The 20,458-nt window shown below is 38.4% G+C and overlaps 5 protein-coding genes across 5 annotated transcripts in view; 2 read left to right on the forward strand and 3 right to left on the reverse strand.

The window, feature by feature from the left end:
- Nucleotides 1-2,123: 2,123 nt before the first annotated feature.
- CBG03378 lies at nt 2,124-3,970 on the reverse strand (the record flags this gene model as incomplete). The annotated part of the gene is made up of 7 exons (XM_002633649.1): nt 2,124-2,243; nt 2,422-2,618; nt 2,666-2,787; nt 2,836-3,110; nt 3,155-3,367; nt 3,411-3,496; nt 3,907-3,970. The coding sequence occupies 7 exons, from the start codon at nt 3,968-3,970 to the stop codon at nt 2,124-2,126; spliced, it is 1,077 nt and encodes a 358-aa protein (XP_002633695.1).
- Nucleotides 3,971-8,025: 4,055 nt separating this feature from the next.
- On the forward strand, nt 8,026-9,105 carry CBG03379 (the record flags this gene model as incomplete). Its single annotated transcript, XM_045235724.1, has 2 exons — nt 8,026-8,368; nt 8,999-9,105. The coding sequence occupies 2 exons, from the start codon at nt 8,026-8,028 to the stop codon at nt 9,103-9,105; spliced, it is 450 nt and encodes a 149-aa protein (XP_045092375.1).
- A 317-nt stretch (nt 9,106-9,422) lies between these two features.
- Nucleotides 9,423-12,018, reverse strand: CBG03380 (the record flags this gene model as incomplete). The annotated part of the gene is made up of 6 exons (XM_045235725.1): nt 9,423-9,611; nt 9,657-9,756; nt 9,810-10,945; nt 10,997-11,185; nt 11,223-11,390; nt 11,872-12,018. 6 exons carry the CDS (start codon nt 12,016-12,018, stop codon nt 9,423-9,425), a joined length of 1,929 nt encoding a protein of 642 aa, XP_045092376.1.
- Nucleotides 12,019-15,416: 3,398 nt separating this feature from the next.
- Cbr-dmd-9 lies at nt 15,417-16,322 on the forward strand (the record flags this gene model as incomplete). Its single annotated transcript, XM_002633652.1, has 4 exons — nt 15,417-15,495; nt 15,549-15,848; nt 15,897-16,110; nt 16,160-16,322. The coding sequence occupies 4 exons, from the start codon at nt 15,417-15,419 to the stop codon at nt 16,320-16,322; spliced, it is 756 nt and encodes a 251-aa protein (XP_002633698.1).
- A 1,388-nt stretch (nt 16,323-17,710) lies between these two features.
- CBG03382 overlaps nt 17,711-20,458 on the reverse strand; it is a gene marked incomplete at both ends in the record, with an annotated part of 11,090 nt that continues 8,342 nt past the window's right edge. Inside the window, 4 exons of the mRNA XM_045235726.1 lie at nt 17,711-18,031; nt 19,194-19,328; nt 19,381-19,481; nt 20,096-20,305. Of these exons, the coding sequence (XP_045092377.1) occupies nt 17,711-18,031; nt 19,194-19,328; nt 19,381-19,481; nt 20,096-20,305 (767 nt within the window). The remainder of the gene's footprint in view (nt 18,032-19,193; nt 19,329-19,380; nt 19,482-20,095; nt 20,306-20,458) is intronic.

Raw genomic sequence — 20,458 nt, forward strand, 5'->3', positions numbered from 1 at the left:
TTTCAGCGGGGCCTAATTTGGTCATTTTTGATTGTTCTCTTCTATACACATGTACACAAATTACGTTTTTTATTCGATTTGGTTGCAAGAGAAGCCGTCGGGGTGTTTTTCGGTTTAGAACGCAGAGGATAATTGACAATTTGAGTGGTCAATCGTAGGCTAACTCAGGTGTTCCCAGGAAATATGTTCATTTGGAGTTGAATGATCGGAAAATTGGGATATTGCAGAAAATAATTGTATTTTTTAGTATGGGAAGAAGGAAAGACTGCAAGATTGGAAGTGGACATACTCGCTAAATGTGGGCAACTTCTGGACAAAGATTGAGCAAGTTTAGATGCTTTTTCGGGCAAACTTTGTTTCAACGTTCTCCTGGCGCCACATCTTCAATACTGGTCCCACAAGTTCAACTCCTCAAGAGGCTTGTATGAAGTTTTAGTGAGCGGATCGACGGAAACGAGCCCAAGGGGCGCCAGCCAGGCTAGTAATATTTTAAAACTCTAGATACCGAAGCTATAAACTTTCGGACATTTTGAACAAAATTAAGACAAACATGATAAACTTTTCTATGTTGCCAACTTGAACTGCTAAATATTCAATACCTCCTGCTAAAATCAGATTTTTAAGGGAAGGCAACATGTTTCCTACTCCGAGATAAAATTAAATAGATAGATTTTTTTGCAATAAAATTCGAAAGATGGAAAATAATGGAAAACTGAATTTATTTCAAAAATGTTTAAAAACAAAACGCTAAACCAAACAATTCAATGTTCAAAACACAAGGAACTCATGACATCTATGAATCCAAAAGGGAACCTTTATAATATTTTCCCAGTTCCATTTTTAATTTATTCTCTGTATTCCCTTTTCTCATTTTACCCGAAAAATTGAATCATGTCTGAATCTGTCATCTGAAAATTGACGTCATCACCATGTTAACATCTTTCATCATCATCATTTTAAAATATTCTAGAACGAGAGACCGGATATCACGGGACACTCTCTGATCCTCGTGTCGCGCCCACTACTTTGCAACAAAAAAAACAAAGGAGAATTTTGTTTTGTTTCAAGGTACCGCCCATCTATTTACTTTTTTCCTGGATGCCTTTTCCGGTGTATTTCAAAAAAAAGTGACGTACAAAAAAACATTGTCACAGGATTTATAGAGTAATTTGGTGGCTCTTTTTGCAGAGGTTTTCGAAATTTTGAGAAATTACCAAAAAATAAAATGAGCTATTATTCTGGTACAAAACATTGGAGCTGTGGAAGGGAAACGCCAGTGACAGTAACCGAAGGTCCCATTACGAAAATCACGACAAACTAAAATGTCCGGTCCTTTTTTTGATAGTGAAAAATTGACTGAAAACGCACGAAAATGGAGAAAATAATTTCGGAAAATAAACATGTTTTTAGGTTACTGTATTTGTCGTTGTGGGACTTTTGGCCGCGGCCACCGGTGTTTATCTTTCACAGCTCCGATTTTTGCATACTAGTATATTGCATAGTTAGCATACTAACTGTACCCGGTGTCCCAAAAGAAACCACTGAAATAATTCTTTCATAGTACAGTTACACTATTGAATCCAATCAAAAGCTTTTCTAAATAAGATTACAGTAGAAGCTGAATTTTCAACTCTGAACTTCCTTCGACTTAAGTCCACTTGGTGCATCGTACACTTGCATGCTTTCATCTGATTATGGTACTTGAAAATGACGTGGCACCTTATGCTTCTCCCACTTTACAATCTCCTTTTTCTTCTCCAATTTTTCCTTTTTTTTCTCTTCAATTAGAAGCATCCACATGAGGCCTAAAGTTGTAAAAAAGGGAGACATTCTCTCCAGAATTGTTGCGAATTTCGTTACTTTTCCTATTCAGAAAAAAAGAGTAAAACACTTGGACTTCCCCCACACTTCACACGCAAAACGGAATAAACGAAGAGATTTTTTAGACTGAAAATGGAAAAAAAGCTGAAAATATTCGAATAACGGGGACTGGAAAATAGAGAATTATGTGCAAAATTGTGTGAGAAATGTACATTGTCGAGTAAGAACACAAAAGATATAATACTATACGAAAATTTACATCACAAATAAAATATGTTTCGATTGGATGGCATGAGAAGGTTTCAGTGATGTCGTACTTTTCTCGATTCAGTGTGAATTTGTTGTTGCAGAGTTCCACGCATTCCACCGTAGTTGCTCTCCACCATTGCAGCAAGACTATCGTCGTCCAGCTTTCCGAGTTTCTGAAAATTCGTTTAGACGTTTGCAATTGCTTATAGAATTGTTTTCAATAGAATATACCGAAAAACCTGTATTAAAAGGGCCCCCCTAATTGAAGTGAGTGCCTCCTAGAGACCCCCCCCCCAATAGATGGACCAGCCCTTTCCAATACAGGTCCTACGATATGCTGAAAATACAAACCTCCACACCAATTGGAAGGTCCAGAAGATTTCTCATTCTTTCCATAGTACGATTTTTGACTTCGCCTTCACTCCATCCTTTGGAATCAGCCATCTCTTCCATTTTCATTCCAACATACTCCATCAACGTCACTCGATATTTATTGCACATCGATCTAGTGAACTCAAGACCGGCAGGCGAGAGTCCCATCAAATTAGCTGAAAAATGTATCATGGATTCTGATACATGCAATGTGAACACTCACTGCAATCGAAGAGAACAATGAGTTTGACCAAAACAAACTCTTCTTTTGACATTCCAACTTTTTTGACCGGCTCAATGATGTGATTGATGATCCTCTTCATTTCTTGGCAGTAATCATCCATTCTGAAAATGAAAATCCTTTGATTCTCCTTTCTTCATTTCCAAACTTACAGTGGATCATTTCCTCTTGCTGGATCCCAATAGAATCCGGATCCAAAGTGCAACAACTCTTCATCTCCATCTAATGCTCGATTGTAATTCGCGTAGACCACCGAAAAACAAACAACTTTGCAAAGTTGACACACTGCCAACCGAAGTTTATCCTCATCTCCGAGATACTGTAGCTCCGAGATTCCAGCGAGCCATTCGAAGTAATGAGCAACGAGACGGAACCACATTGCAGATAGAGTTTGTTCTGCCATTTGGGTGGCAGCAGCTGGTTTCATCTGTGAACATTTTGCAGTTTTGTTATGGCATGTATATAAGATACCGGTGTTCGTGGAGCAATACTTCTTGGAAAGAACAAAGCCTGGAAAAGATCCAACTCAGCTGAACCTGACATAGACTTTGGGAGTGGTCCGGAAAGATCATCAACTGCATCGCAATACGCTTCCAACCGTAAAAATCGACGAATCACATCACAACAATTTTGGAGAAAGAACGGTGAGAATGTGGACAAACTGTATCCAAATTGGTTTGATGGCTGGAATCAGATATTGGCTGTGTGAAATAAAATGAGAACTTACGAAACGATAACTATTTCCTTGGGAGACTTTGAATGAATGATTAGCAAACGAAGTCATTTTTCCGTCAGTAATTTGCTTCAGTTTGGCTGAAAAACAGAATTTTCAGAGGTGTTTTGAAATATGGGAATGCCTAAAATTCTTAAAATACGTTTGGATAGTTCATCTCTTCTCCTGCTTTCGAGTAACATAAAATCTGAACTAAACTTGTACCTTATTTTCCGAACTTTTGATTTTTTGTAGTTCTATTATAACTCTTACAAAACTGAAAGTAGAAGGGCCCTCACACTTTCAAGTTTGAGCTCAATTATCTCAATTCCTGTGCAAGATATCAAAAAGTGGTTAACTAACAAAACATTTCTGATATTATGATACAAAATTTTTCAGTTGACAACTTATTCATATCTTTGAAAGGAACCGAGATAAATGTGTTAAAAGTTGAAAGTTAGGGGTCTTTTTATTACAGGTTTCGTAGTTTAAGAAAAAAAATAACACTAACATTTAGTTTCTGGTTTTTTATCCTTCTTCTGTTCTTTCATCGCAGATACGAATTCGTCGAACATTCTGAAAAATATAAATGTGTAGGTGTCGGAAACCAGCTGAAAAAAGCAATGTGTCGGAAACCACAGAACGGAAAAATAATAATGATTAAAGAGGAAAGAAGAAAGAACACGGAACGTGCTCTATTCTGAGTCTTAAACTGAATATGAGAAGAAAAGCACACGAAATAAGCAATAGAAGATTATGGAGCACACTAGATATCACATATTACTATTTTTCTCTCTTCCCCACTTTATATCTCCTCATCCCACACGTAGGATAATGCTAGTGCTCACAAATCCCCCCCCCCCCCCCCCGGCTAAACGCAAAGATCCGAAAATTTAGGAACTATTCTGGATGTTGTCGCATGTTTTTTGATATAGATGTTGAGTTCAAGAATTCAAGCATTCTTATTCATAGAAACGGGAGAAGGAGAGGTTACGAAGAGTTAGTGGAGAGCACAGAGAAAACGAGAAGCACAGAATGCGTTTTGTACTTGTACTTGTCACACATGTTTGCGTCTCTTGGAAACCTATTCTATATCAGTTTGTAGAAAATGGAGCTAACTATAAGAGGATAAATGCTTAGTACCATAAGAAAATGTGTTTCCGAGCATGTACCTATTGGAAATATTTTTTAGTGAGTGTTAAAAAAGTAATACTCAGCTTCGAATTATTCAAAAATTTCATGGCAAATCTGGCTTTTGACTCATCGGGTTAGCCTAAAAAAACCAAGAAACCACAGAAAAGTTTGAATACTTCGTTCTCCGAATCGAGCAGAAGAAAGCTAACAAAACCAGTTTTCGGTTCCGAATGATTAATATGAGCTAGCTGTCAAGAATGCCTTATGATCATTCTGGGAATCTTATGGTACTCAGAACCGGCAGATGATATCTATGGTAGATACATATGGGTTAAATCTCAGAAATTACTGACATCTAATGCTTCAGACAACTAATTTGAGTATGAGCTTCCTAAGGCTAGGGAGAATTTTTGTACTTAAGTCAACAGCTACCGTGTCTAGCATTATTTCGTTAAAAAACGGTGACAGTCAACGGCCCGCCCGCATAGCCAAGGCATAACTATACTACCGAAAGTAGAATCAGCTATCGACAAGAAATTTATTGAAGCATACAAAAAATCAATAAACAAATTCACGAAGTCTCACACAGTGGATGATCACACCGTGGATGATCTGTTAAATATCTCCATCAACGTCGCTCAGATTACTGAACAACCAGGATACAAATAAGGCTACATTAGAAAATCAGAGAATAAATGATACATCGGGTACAAAATGTGTGAGCTTATATACACCCGTAAACCAACAAGTCATGTCCAAGGTGCAAGATTTGTACTCATTATCTGAGCGAACATTTTCTGGGAGAAGACCTTGGTGTTTTCCAAAAAATCAAATAATAATTGTAGACTGGATACAAAATTTGCAGGAAATAATTGTCTGCATGAATAATTTGCAGTGGTTGATTCCCACCATCTGCCGGTTTTGCTACTAACAAGAAAGCGAAGAATCGAGATGAAAAACAAAAAATGAGAGCCGAATAAATAGAAAGCAAGGTGTTCTAGAAAAAAGGATTTAAATGAATATTGGACATTGGAACAAGTTATCGACACATTTATGAACTTAGTAACACATACCGTAAAGCCTGTAATAGAAGAGCCCATAACTTTAGACTTGAGCCAATTTATCTCGGTATCTGTAAAAGATAAAAACAGTTGTAAACTCATAAATTGTTTATCATTATATCACAAACATTATATCAGTCGACAACTGTTTTATATCTTTGACAGGAACCGAGATAAAGTGTCCCAAAGTTCAAAGTCAGGGGCCATTCTATTAAATTTTTAAAGATTATTTCAGTTAGAACCGAATTAGGAAATCTCCATCTACGGTTCCAAATGTCCTCAAAAAATCAAAAATGTCACTTCTATCCGTTTCAAAAAAATATGTGTACCGCGTTGTGAAGATATGGGGAAAATCTCGAATAAAGACATGTAATGAGGGTTTTCAAATCTTGAAGACATTCGAAAACAAAATGACTCAAGCTTCTCTTCTGTTTTTGACGAAAACACATTTAGGTGTCATTGGGAAAGAGGAAGTACGAAAATGAGCAGCGACGGCGGATAAGAAATCAGAAGAACATGAAATTTATACGAGAAATGGAGAAACTTCAGAAGAGAAATTTACTGGAAGGAGGAAGACTTTATATACAAAATTTTGGTAAAAACAGTTTGTAGACAAAAATATGAAGCAAATTTCTTCGTACCGGTTCCTGAAACTTCCTGAAAACAATTCAGTTTCACCTCCCACCTTCGGCACAACCTACAAAAATGAATACAAATCAGAAAAATTGTCTGTGTGTGGTGAGCAGATTTGTTTACTGAATTCTAGAGAAGTAAAGCTGCCACAACTCAAAGAAAAAACTGCACCACACATCACATATTCTGAGAACCAAGAAAAACATTTTCTCGAAGGTTTTTTCTTTGATTTCTGACAGAAAGAAATTAGATATACGGATGAAGAAGAATCCTGAGGTAGATGCAGCAGATGGGATCAAACATGATTAGATTCACTGAAAAAAGTGATACTTTTTACGTAGTTCAGGTGTCCACCAGATGAAAACGGAGACGCAGAATGTCTAAATTTGTAAAGGTTAAAGTTCTGGAAATACAACGCAGTTGGTCGGTTCTTGTTGTTTTTAACAAGAATAAGACATTTTGTAACAAGCTGCTCATTTACGAACACAAAAAAACAATTTTTGGAGATACCGTAAAACCTGTATTAGAAGGACCCCTGAAATTGAAGGGCCCCTCTAATTGAAGTGCCCCTTTGACTATCCCTTTGATTTTCAGCCGTTTTTTTCCGTTGTTTTGATTGAATCATTGTCTAATTTTTGAAAAACTGTCACATGAGAATTTGAATGCCGTCGCTATATTACAGATTTTCGTCTCGTTCGAGCGATTTTCGTTTGGATTTTCAATTTGAAAAATTTCTAGAAATTCCAGCGAATTTTACCAAGAAACCTGAATTTTATTAAAGAAACCTGGATTTTATTGAGAAAAATTAATTTCGTTCTATATAATATGGGATTTGAGGGCGGGGCCTCGTAAATCGGTACGAACAACGCTCAGGTGCCAGTTTTCGAAAATTTGACAATATTAGAAATTTTGTGTTTATGGAGAAATTGTAATGGATTCTGAGAAGAAAAACGAAATTTTACTGAAAAATGATGCCCCTCCAATAAAAGTTCCATTCTCAGCGACCCCACGAAAAATACAAGTGCCCCCTCTAATTGAAGGGCCCCTCTAATTGAAGTGCCCCCTTAGGGACTCCACGAAAAATAGAAGGGCCGGCCCTTCTAATACAGGTTTTACGGTATCTGGAAAAATTCAACTTTTTAAAATTTTCGAATATTCGAACAATATTCTTAAGACTTTTTCTCATTCTTTTTTGGTGAGACTTACATCACCAGAAATGTTTATGCATGCCCAGTCATTATAATAAACATTTTGTCAGTTGACCACTTTTTGATATCTTTTATAGAAAATGAGACAACTGTGTTCAAACAGTGCCACAGGTCTTACTGTATCTCAATTATAGATAGTTTCTCTATATTTTGTTTTCATATCTGAAAAGCAAATTCCAAAAAAAAAGAAGAGATACTCAGTTCAACTGTTCATTTGTTTCATTCAAGAATAACCATTCTTGTATGCATTATGCGGAAGAGAGATCCGTCGTCGAAAAGTTTCAATTTAATTGAATAGAAGACCGTTTTTTCCTGTTCCCAATTCGCGAGTTTGTGTTTTCATTTTGACGACGTCCGTAAAATAAATTTCAGGCAGATCTCCGCTTCAGACCTTTGTTTCATAAACCAGGAAGTCGATTGTAAACCGTTTTGTTCCTTGATCATTATTTTTCATTCAGACAGTGTCGAGTTTGTATTCTTTTGACTGATAATAACTTTTGAATTAATAACAAAAACACTTTAACCTCAAAACATCCTTATCACCTCGTTGAGCATAAAAATTATAGCCTGTCGACCACAAATCTTTGATTCGAAATGTTTCTAAATCATCGGCCAGTTCTAGTCTTTCTCCTCTTTCTGGCAGCCAGTCCAGTCGACGTAGTTTCTAGAGTACTGTATTCTGATTCTATCTATCAAGATGGGTATCCTGTGAACGAAACTCTAAGACTTGATCCACTGCAACTCGACCTCAATCCTCTACATCTTCTGTGTCCAGTTTGCAGTATTATGCAGGATGTGCTCGGTTTAGTAACAGGTCTTGTACTCGGTGGCGGTCTTTTGAAACATGTGGGAATTACCGTGTGCTCTATTGGTCTATCATCTACAATAAAGATTCCAATTCTTCCGAATGCGCTTTGTGCTGCTATTTTCGAGGTTGGTTTAGGATGCTCATATTTGTATTACTCAAGAACTTTCCAGCTCATTTTCATGTTGACCAAAAAAGTTGGCGGCGGAATTTGCCCACTTTTTGCTCTCTGCCCAATGCCAAAACAAAAAGCAAAACCGACGAAATCTTCCATTCTCGCTACCGAGGAAGAATATGAAAATCAGATTTTCGATATCATTGGAAACAAAGATTCTACGAATTTGTCACCTCAAATGGAATATATTTATCAGGAGTTTTTGAAGCAGCTTCCTTTAGAAGAAATGAAACATATTAGAGGTATTGTTTTGGTCCGGCGGCGATGACCCTTGCGGGCGAAAATGTATTTCAATCGTCTGTACTGAAGCGAAGTCAGTGATTTTTTTTTCGAGAAAATGCATGCGCATTTGATACCGTATCTCGAAACACATTTAGTTTGGCTTCTTGAGGATCGGAGGGAAATCAAAGGAAAAGAGTAAAAATCTAAGAGGAATAGGCAAAAATAAAACAATTTCGAGATACGGTACCGACAGCGCAGTCATTTTCTCAGAAAAATTTCACTGTTTTCGGTTCAGAACTGACGATGCGCCTTTGAATCAAATCTCAGTTCACCGCCTCCATACAAGAATAATACGAAATTTTCAGTGAAAGATGACGATGTTCGAAATATCCTCCGAAACTTTGTTGCTGCTCTTCAATTCCACTTGGACCATCGTAAAGAATATCTGGCTATTACTTCTCTAAATGTTTGAAAATTAAATGGTGTAGTTGTCTCATTGTATATTTCGTTTCTTTCAATAAATTCCTCCCTGGAAGTAGACACCTCGTATAAAAGATTGTGACGTCTAATGATCCAAGAAGATTATCCTGTAAAAACACAATCCTGATTCACTGACTAATCGCCAATGGTCACTGAAAAGCTGCGGAACATCCGAAACGCATGATTTTTCAAACAAAATTTATGGAATAAACATCTGGCACACACCGTACACAAAAACAAACGAAAAAGGAATGAGAGAAGAACAAGAGAATCATAAGAAATGGTATATATATATATATATATATATAATTAGACAGAGATAGATCCCTCTCTGAAATCGGTTTTTCCAATAAGCACATTAACGAGAGCGGATTGTTCTCCAGATCGGCACACGGCAAGGGCTTCATCCAAAACTTTACGAGTCTCATCGACATTTTGCTCATCGATAGTCTCTCCCCAGGATCCGAGTGATTTGGCAACGTTGTCGTAACGAGTTCTCTGAAAAAATCAATTGATGTCCATGTTTCTAATCTATCCTATTACCGCCAAATCAACAGCCACCGAACTTTGGAACATTGGTACTTGTTCACGAGCAATTTGTGTCCAGCAAGCATCATTTCCAACAATTCCGATGACGGGGAGCCTATAATCATCGACTTTGCTTTCATCTTCTTATTCTCTCCTTTTTCAACTCACTTGTGTCTGGCAAACGTGTCATATTCCATCAGAGAATATCCGCATGAGCCATCTCCCCAAATGATGTACACTGGTCGTTTTGGATAAACAGTCTTTGCTCCGAGAGCGAATCCTCCTCCAACTCCAAGTGTTCCGAATGCTCCTGGATCCAGCCATTGAAGTGGTCCACGTGGACGAACAATATAAGCAGCTGATCCAACAAAGTCTCCACCGTCAGCCACAAGAATAGCATCATCAGGAAGGGATTGGTCTAACGTCTTCAGGAAGTTAAGTGGGTTCAGGAATCCATTAGTCAGTTTTTGCTCCATCTTCTTGGCATTTGCAGCTTCCTTCTCGTTATCCTTCTCTCTGAGTGTCTTCACCCATTCTGATGGTTTACTGTGATTCGATCCGAGTGCATTTGCTACTTGAACAAGAGATGTGGCAACATCTGCTTGAATTGAAACATTTGAATTCCAAAACGCCTTTTCGTTCTTTGTCAATTGACTGTAGTTTCTGTTGAGGGCAACGATTTTACTTTTCTTTGAAAGGGTTCTTCCATAACTCAAACGGAAATCACAAACTGTTCCAGCCAGAATAGTCAAATCAGCGTCCTTAAGAGCATCTCTTCTAACTTGGCGCATTTGAAGTGGATGATCTTTTCCGAGAAGTCCACGTGCCATTCCACCAAGGAATACAGGACATCCAAGAGCTTCAACTGCTCTTACTAAATCAGTAGGCTTGACTGGTGGAAGAGTAGCCTGGCTTCCGATGAGAAGAACCGGTCGTTTCGCAGATTTAACCAGTTGAACAATCTCTTCAATTTGTTCACTTTTTGGCATTGGGATGCTGGTTGGAAGTGGGGTAATGTCTTGTTGAATCCAGGCACTGCTGAACTGGCGAGAAACGTGGCAACGAAGATAGAAGTTAAGAACCTTTTGGATGAATCCTTTGGCATTTGGATTGAATCCAATTTCCTTTACAACCAGTTCATACGGATAGAGAACATCAACCGGGAACTCGACGAAAACTGGTCCTGGGCATCCAGATTTAGCTGCTTTGATAGCTTGGCGAAGTGTTGGGACGATGTCTCGAAGACGTTCGACGCGAGCAACGTATTTGCAGAGTGGACGGAATAGAACCATTTGGTCGATATCCTGGAAAATTAGATTTTGAAATACTTGCCAGTTTATGGAATATATTCGAACCTGGAGAGCTCCTCTTCCCTTCAAGAGAGTTGGCGCAGCTCCTCCGATGAGTAGCAATGGACTCTCGGCCATTTGAGCATTCTTCACAGCAGTGATAGTGTTGGTAAGTCCTGGACCAGCAGTCACGGCAGCAACTCCAATGGATTGACGGAGACGGGCAACAGCGTCCGCAGCAAAAACAGCGGTAACCTAAAATTATTGAAATTCACGAACACCTTCTGATAACCTTGATAACCTCATGTCTCGTATCCACAATTTTGATTCCGAGCTTTTCAGCAGCAACGAGAATTGGAGAGATGTGTCCTCCACAGAGAACGAAAATCTCTTCTACATCATGAGCCTTGAGTACCGAAGCGACAAGCTCTCCCCCGTGTCGCTTTGATTTTTCGTCTACCTGAAATAAATCGATTTCAGGTTTAGCAACTTCATTCTTTGTTATTCTTTTTGGAGAGTCCACCTATTTTTGTACACATTTGTATACTGTTAGAACCAAGTCCCCATTTCTCATTTTTCTTTTTAGCGACCAACTGCAAATTCAATCTTTTCCCTCTTTTCCTAATCTGACGTTTCATCTAATTTGAATCTGACTCTTATTTCACCTTTCAGCATTTTGTTTGTTCTATTTCTGATTTCCAGAAAAGAAAGCGAAATGTTGAATATGGAAATATGTAATGTGAAATCATAATTTCATATCCTACGCGAACTAAAAATTCAAACATTTACACCTGTCTCATCGGAAATTACTGCGAGACTTCCGGAGAGTCAAAAAAGTTGCATGTACTGAAACACACTTTTCTAGTTTTCTTTGAAATGGTCTCCCAATTTGGGACACTTTTATCAGAATTAAAAATTGCGGACAGAAAGTGTAAAAGCACCTGGAATGCATTCGACAACACATGTTGGCCGTTTCCACTGCTGACAAGCTTCAGTGCATTGGTCAGCTCATCGGTGCTTCGAATATCCAACCACTTCCAGAGAAGAAGACCTATTATGACTATTAGAATAATCAAGAATAGGACCATTGTTTACCCTGAAATTATTAGATTGTTTCATAGCATTTCAAAATTGAGGAACAAAAGAGAGGAAAAGAGAGAAAGGGAAAATTGAGTTGCGATAAGACTACTCGATTTCGAGCTGATTTCCGAAATGTTTTATTCGTGATGTTACACTGATTGAGAGAGTGATAGTGATAAGAAAATGAGGTGAAAAAAATAGCGATGTGTGATCAAAAAAGAGTAGACTCTGTTCTGCGTTTGGAGATGAATGGTGTGATGAATTGGAAAAGGGTAAAGTCCACCTGGACCTGGACAAAAAACTAAACACAAAGAGAGTAGCAGCAATCTGCATGATGAAGAAGGAAATTTTTCAAAAAGTAAACCGTTGGATATATGAATTACGATTGCTACTAAGTTCTGCCAAGAACTGATTTGAAATTCAACCATATATGGTATATGAGTTGTTCACATAAAAAACCATCTACCAAGAATGAGTCAACTTTGAAAAACCAGACATGAGGGAATATAATAATTGATAATTAATTGCTGATTATTTTTGAGACTGTTCAATATATTAATATGGTAAAAAAACATCTGAATTCTAGGCGAGAAACGCCGGTGGCCAAGGCCGAAGGTCCCACAACGACAGTAACCTAAAAATTCTTAATTTCAGGTTTTTTTTTGGCAAATACTCATTAGCTTGATGATCTTTTGCTAAATGCTCACTTGCTAAATATGCTCACTTGCTAAACTCGCTCATTTGCTAAAATAGTCTCACTTGCTAAATTTCATTTAGTAAATTTTGATCATTTGCTAAAAATGAAAAAGTGGAAATTTTGCTGTTATTTTCTAATTTCAGTACTTGTTGACTGAATTTTTTACAGAATATTCCGGTTTTTGCTTTAAATTTTAGGCTTAGGCTTAAACTCCTGTTTTCCGGTAAGGAGTTTCAGCCTAAGCCTTCAATTTGAACAAATCCTCTATTCAGCAAATGATCGAAATTTAGTAAATGAAATTTAGCAAGTGAGACTATTTTAGCAAATGAGCGAGTTTAGCAAATGAGCATATTTAGCAAGTGAGCATTTAGCAAAAGATCATCAAGCTAATGAGTATTTGCCTTTTTTTTCGATTTTCACTGTTTTTCGTTGAGTTTTCTGTTATTGGGAAAGAATGGACTGTAAATCGAGAAAACAAATACGGCAAATAAACATATTTTTAGATAACGGTAGTTGTCTTCGTGGGACTCTCGATTATTTCTGGGTGAGTATAGTAACTGTATGAAATAGTTTCTTTCTGAAAATCGTCCTTTTTAATTTCAATACCATATTTCAACTGGTCAAACAGTGAAATGTATTCGTATCAATAGGTCCGGTGAGCGCGTGTCCAGAGAGGGGTGTGTCAATTGAACAATGGAGATGATTCCGTAAAAAATGGGGAAAATGGGGGTGAACTAAGAGAACAAGAACAGCGTTTTTTTTCGTTTCATATGAAAACGGTGAATCATCTCGCCGGCTCCCTGATATTTCGTTTCAGCAACTTTTGCTTTTTCATTTAGAAAAAAACTGTTTCCATCATTTTCTGATTTCTTTCATTCCTGTCTACTTTTTTAACTGAATGACCATCTAATTTTTCAACCATTCACCCCCAAAAAGATATAGTGGGATAAGTATCCCAAGCTCCTACTCATTTTTTTTGTTTGTAAGAAAAAGAAGACACTGAGCTCTCGGATTCAGAGAAAAATAAAAGGAGTGTAGTGTATAGTTCGGCAGCATACAAAACACTTTCATGCGTGCGAGAAGAACATATACGACTACGATTCAAGGTAGTGTGATATCTCGTCGGTGGTCATGTCATACTTCCGAAGAAACGGGAGTGAGAACAGAATGAGAGGAAAGATACTACCTTGATGGCCTTGTTCATTGGTAAACGCCCTGTATTTGCGGGAAAGAAAACACGTGTCGAATTTAGATCAATTGGAACGCATGGAAAGGAGTAACGAGAGCAGCTTACAGTAGCTTCGGGGGAAAGTACTACATGAAAGTGTTGATTTGAGACTTTATCTGTACTAATATATTGGTTAAAGTTGATTGATTCCATTAACGAATGCGAGACTGTTCCATTTTTGGACGAAGAAGGCTTTTTACATTTTCTTGTAACTCATCCAAGACTAGTTTCCAAGACTTCTACCCGCATTACACATCAGACTCATATGTTGATTTCTTATTGTCTCTGAAAATTTCCAAAACACCTCTCATGTGATCGGCTCATCACAGTTCCAGGAATCTCGTCTAGTATTATCGGATTTTACGTAACTTTTAGGAAGCTCAGGATTCCCGAGGATGAGCTTTCGAAGGGAGGGAAATAAGTCTCGAAATCTATCCTACAAGCCAAAGCAGTGAGAAAAAAACGACACGATTATCTATGACAAAATCAAGAGCCGGCGGAAGTGTGATTGAAGAAAAAAGGGCTCTACGTTTCCAGTTTCCCGGTATCCACTGACTTCCCACTCGACAAAGCTTCTGGTGGGCTAAAAAGTACGGCTAAAGTTACTGTTTTTTCCAAGAAGACAGACATATTTTGTAGGTATGTGAAAAACAATAATCGTTTTTATATTCCCATATGTGCCAAATGTTAGTCTTTGTCTACGCTCATGGATATGTGATAATTGCGAAAACAATTAGAAGCTTCGAATAACAAGGAAGTACGCGGATCGTGCTTAACTGGAAGGCTACTATACGATCTTCGTATATACCCCCATATGGGGGAAACATAAGCGTACATGACAATCCAGCCCTAAGAAGTTTCAGATATGATGCATCATAATTCGTTTCAATCTTACTGCTATCAGAGCTATCAGCCGACACATTGATAATGGAATCTTTTTAGGATATATCCTCAACTATTGAACCCTATACGTCACATTGAACCGGGAGTCTAAGAAGCCCTCATTGATAAGTTCTTCCCACTTTTTTCTCTTGATTGGTCTTTCAAATCTGTTATAATCCAATCCATATTCTCCTTCTTCTTCTGCCATTTGCAACCTTTTCAGCTTCCTGACTCATTATTCGATTAGCCTTTAACTAAAACTTTCTTCACTTTATCTTTTTCACTATTTGCCACCTCATCATCCTATCACTTAACATTTAATCCTGTTATCCTCCTAAAATGTATCTCCACTGAAAAAGGGAGAGAGAGTGTGAAGAGAGGATATGGATGACCGAAAATCTATGTTTTTCTCATTCTCTTCTCGATTCTAGCTCCTCCCATATAGCCTTCGCATTTTCAGACCTCCGACTCCGCCCCTTCATTTTTTTAGAGAGATATAACTCATGCTCTCGGAGCTCATTTCATAAAACAGCCGGTGTTCTCGTTCTCGAATCTCTTAAATTTTCTCCTCTTCTTCACCTTCTACCAGCGCATTAAAAATGCAAGTTATCGTTCCAGTCGAAGCTTCCACTGAGATCATTTTGGTTGACGTTGCGTCTTCATCTCAAAAGAAAGCCAGTGAGTTACACCTGCTTTCTGGAATTAATTTAAACCACCCACATCACTTTCAGTGAAACGTCTCACTTGCCGAAAGTGTGAAGGACACGGTCTGTACGCCATCCTGAAGGGGCATGCTGGAGTCTGTCCGTACAAGGATTGCAACTGCGGAACCTGTTCATCTGTGATGAGCATGCGAGCCAATGCTCTAATCCGAAGGTTCCGGCATCGTCAACCGGATCAGTCCACGGCTGTGGTCAAGGCTCTCCGATCCAAGAATGGTAACATGCGCCTGCGCATAGTGGCCAGAAACGAAGAGGAGACTTTGGTCGAACCGGATGGAACCTTGGTGACCTACACCAGTGACAAGAATGGTAAGAATCAAAACTACAGTTTCCAAATTACAACAATCCATATTTCAGGACATCAAACCTACACCACTACCACTCGCCGCAGTTCAATTCTAACAACTACAACTGATGACCGAGATAGTGTGATCTCTACCCCACCGAGCACCACCAATGACAGCACTCCTTCCGGATCTCCACCACTGCTCTCTCCTTACGGAGAGATGGATCTCACTATGGAAGCACTCGGCGCTGCCGGTGTCGACGTCACCAGTCTCTTCAAACAATCGTAAGTTGAGCACCGAGATGTCATGGAAACTAACTGTTCCCTCTTACAGATTGATCAATCAACTCCTTCAAAATCCAACTGCCGTCACTCCAGCTCTTATCACGTTCCTCCTCCAGCCATCTCCACAAGTCTTCGAACCAACTACCGTCGCTCCACCAGTATTGTTCCCAGCTTTTTTGAACGGTCTCTCTGCTCCGTCTCTCTCCGTTTGAGCATTTTCGCTCATGTTCTTTTTTTCTTCCCTGTCAGATGACAGTGTCACTGACATACCAACTGTATTCCCCAATGGGGAAATCTCTCTCAAAAATACTTATTTTTGTCTTTTTCTGTCTCTACAACTACTATCCCATCGCTCTCTATTTTGACTGTACATCTATTTTGATGAATCGCCCCTGATGTTTTATATTTGGATCTAGTTGTAGACGGTGCATCCAGGTATTATGGACATCGCCATGTGTGAAACAATAAATTTGTAAAAAAGTTATCGAGTTTTACAAAATCAGTTATAATAAGAGGAAGGTTAGTGAACCTGAGAAAATGAATGAAAGCAAGGAGAGGGTGGAAACATACAGTAACATTTATTTTAAATCAAAAAAATATGGCAGCATTAGAAAAGGCACGAAATATGGCACGCAAATAAAACATTTTGAACTTTTCTACATATATCTCTACATGGTTTTCTGTTTATTATCAGATAAGGTTGACGATGGCTGGATTATGATGATGGGTCATGAAGAAGATGATAATGAGTCACGTGTAGAGTAACGTGTCGACACGATTGTCGATCGATTTTGAGTCAAAACGTCGTTTTGAAGGAGTCGACCTTCACCAAGAGCGATATCGTGTCGACAAAAGTCGACAAATGTCGACAAAAGTCGATAAATGTCGAGCCGAGTCGACACGACACCTAACTATATGGTGACCTAATTTTCTCAAAACGAATTTTCTAGGACGCGAAACTTTTAATGCCTATAAATCATAGATGTCCGTAATGACTTTTTTGAGTGACGGAATCCGGAATAAAATAATTTTCTCGGAATCCGGAATACGGACAAATGAAAATTTTACGGTATACGGAATCTGATGGTGGCCTAACTTTTATAAGTTGAGTTTTCTAGGCCACAATGGTAAACGGCCTAAAAATCACACCGGGATAATGATAGACCATTTCTAGGTCATAACTTTAGTGGCCTAGAAAATTCAATTTGCAGCAGTTAGGCCTTCATAAAGTTATGCCGGTGTCGTGTCGACTCGTCTCAACATTTGTCGACTTTTGTCGACAGGAATCGACAAAAGTCGACTCTGTGACGATTTTTCAGTTATTTTTTCTTTTAATCGACACGAGTCTCTGTCGACACGTTACTCTAGTCACGTGCCTGAAATTTGAAATTGAGATTGTTTGAAATTTTGTTTTGTCTGGGGGAAAATTTTTGACTATGCGGCATCACATAAAACAGACACGGGGTGGCGACTTTGGGGACGTCATAATCCGTAAGCTGATCTTTTCTGGATAATCCCTAGGAAGATGCCCAATTATTCGTTTGCTTGTTCTGCTATGTGTCGTAGGCGACGAAGAATAAGATTCAAAAATAACCTTTGATTATTGAAGTCGACAACTCTCGTCCTGTCCTTGTCCTCCTGAATGGGATGTCAATGGACCAGGAGTCACGGCTCCTGGTGTGATAGCTCCAGGGTTAAGAGTAGTTGGCGTTGGGAGATGTAATTGCGACTGGTGAGGAGTATGATTTCCTCCTAGATGACGTTTTTTCTTCTCGCTACTCGCTCGTCCAGTGTACAAAATCTTTGGCATTTTTCCACGATGAGCTTGATTTGGAAGTGTTTTTTCTTCTGGTGTTCCTTCGCCGAAGATGTTGATGACTTGGGAGAAATGACGGCCGGCTAGGATGAATTCGACGACAGCCTAAAATTAAACAATTGATAGTGCACCTTTGATCTAGTCCATTTTTATGTATTTGATCTAGTCCATTTTTATGTAGACCTATTGAATTTTTGTTCAATGTAAAGAATCTTTCCAGAACTTATGAAGATACTCCTAATCCTTTTTATTGGCTACTGATGTGCACTTATCAAGGAGAAACGGGGATCAAATCTCATTTGAGAATATCTAAATTTGGAAGTCTTTTTCCTTTTTTTTTCTTCTTTTTATCTTCATCTCTATGATAGTTTTGACGCGCATATTTGACTCATTGATCTCATAATTTTCTTCCAAGAATTTACAGATTTATACATATTGGAAACTAGCATCACTTGGAAACTTGGAAAACCTTCCACATGGGGGCCAAAAATCTTGTCTTAAAAACCGTTCCTAATCTCAAATATCACAGACAAAACAGATGATAAAATGACGAGATTTTATTGCTCGCCGCTGTTATTTTCTTCGATGTTCAAAAAGAAGAAAAATGAATTCAATAGAAGGTAAAAATGTAGTACTTCGAGAAGAGAAGCAAAAAGCAGAGGCTGACATTTGGTTTACTGTTTTTTTCTAGCAAAAGAGATATTGCACAGATTGTCTTAAATTACTGCACTATTCGTTCAACTAGAAAATGTTTCATACCGTCCAACCTATAATGGTAGGGCTCGCACACTGCAAAGTTTGAGCTCGACTTTTTCAATTCCTATGCAATATATCAACAAGGTGTTAACTGGAAAAAAAACACTTCTGATGTTATGCTAAACAAATTTTTCCGTTGACACCTTTTTCATATCTTTGACAAGGACAGAAAAATTGGCTTATAAATAAAAGTTAGGGGGTTCTTCTATTACAGGTTTTCCGATATAAGGACCAATACTTCCACCTCGGCGTATCATGAAATATTTCCATTTTATTCTAGACAAGAATGTCTAGTTCATATATTATCTATCATCATAATTTGGCATTTCAATTGGCCCTTTGTCATTCGAGAATCCCTGTGTTTTTTCGGCTTCTTCCGCCATCATTTCTCCCACCTGATAATCCCTATTTTCTTTCAAAGAACCGTTGACATCATCTTTTTGATAATTATCATTAACACCGGAAGGAAAACTTCCACTAATCCCTGTCCTTTCAATTCCTCATGATGAGCAACATTTACCTTGGTCAAGAAAGTGGCGGTCGATGTGGAGAGAGCTTGTCCTTCCAGCTGATAGAATGGAGTCAAATCGTTCAGATCCTTGATGCCTTCTTCTGCAGCGAACATGGCGAATCCTTTTTTGATCAGCTAAAAAGATAAGGGGTTTTTTTAAAGAAAGAGATGAAATTTTGATTCCTACACTGTCACAGTCAATGCGAGAATGTGTGAAGGCGATTTCCGGATTCCTCTCAAGAATGGTAGCGATGATCGACAGCAACTGAAACCGAGAATCAATAATTTCTAATTTTCAGACATTTAAGGTTGTTTTGACAATCTCATGATTACGAACATGAAATTTTCTCATACCTGATTCATTCCGTGTCGTCACTGATTTTTTCGTCTGGGGGATCTTATTTTCCTAATAAACATATTAGGCACTGAGTTGAAGAGTCATCAGGAAAAAGATTGTGAGAAGTGGAGGATTAGAAACTATTTTTCACTTGTGTTTTCAGAGTGTTTTTTCGCTTATTATCCCTTCCGATGAGCTCGCTATCCCCCCAAGGAGCTCAGTTACGTAGTCAAATCGTCGTCTAATCGTTAATATGTGGTGGGATGCGGGAATCGCATTGCAAGACACACATGTTCAGGGATCTACAGAACTATGGAATGCTTCTGATAATGGAATCAACACTCTTCAAGCTTTTCAAGCCTACTTTGTATTGCCTTTTGATCCGATAAAATCCAAACTTTAAGAAAGAAGATAGATCAAACTTCAAGACTAACTTCAAAAGATATTTGTTTGAAATAATGTTGTTTCCACCGGAAATTCGAATCAGATCACGAGAAATGGGTCAGATGAGACGATTTGTATGCCAAAACAACTGGTCAATGGGAAAGGAACCTTTTCAAAAAACCAACCTCTACGAGCAACTGTCTATATTCAGGGTGGGAAATACGACTGAGCATTGCTTCAATTTTGTAGGAGAATGTCAGTTCGAATCTCGTCATATCACTCAATGTGGGCTGCTGTGGGAGGAATTGATCGGCAATGATGATTCCATGTTTCGATCGTTCTAAAATTGTCCACACACGATCATAGAAGTTCACTGGCATTCGGTTCAGCGCTCCATTAAGACGACGAGTTTGAAGAGAGGAACTGAAAAGTTCATAGCTAGGACTTCATAATTATTCTTACCGTAAAACCTCTAATAGAACGACACCCGGATCGTCCACTTTGAGCCTATATATCTCACTTCTTTTGAAAGATATCAAAAAGT

This window comes from Caenorhabditis briggsae, assembly GCF_000004555.2.
Source record: "Caenorhabditis briggsae complete genome, chrIV, whole genome shotgun sequence".
Lineage (NCBI taxonomy): Eukaryota > Metazoa > Nematoda > Chromadorea > Rhabditida > Rhabditidae > Caenorhabditis > Caenorhabditis briggsae.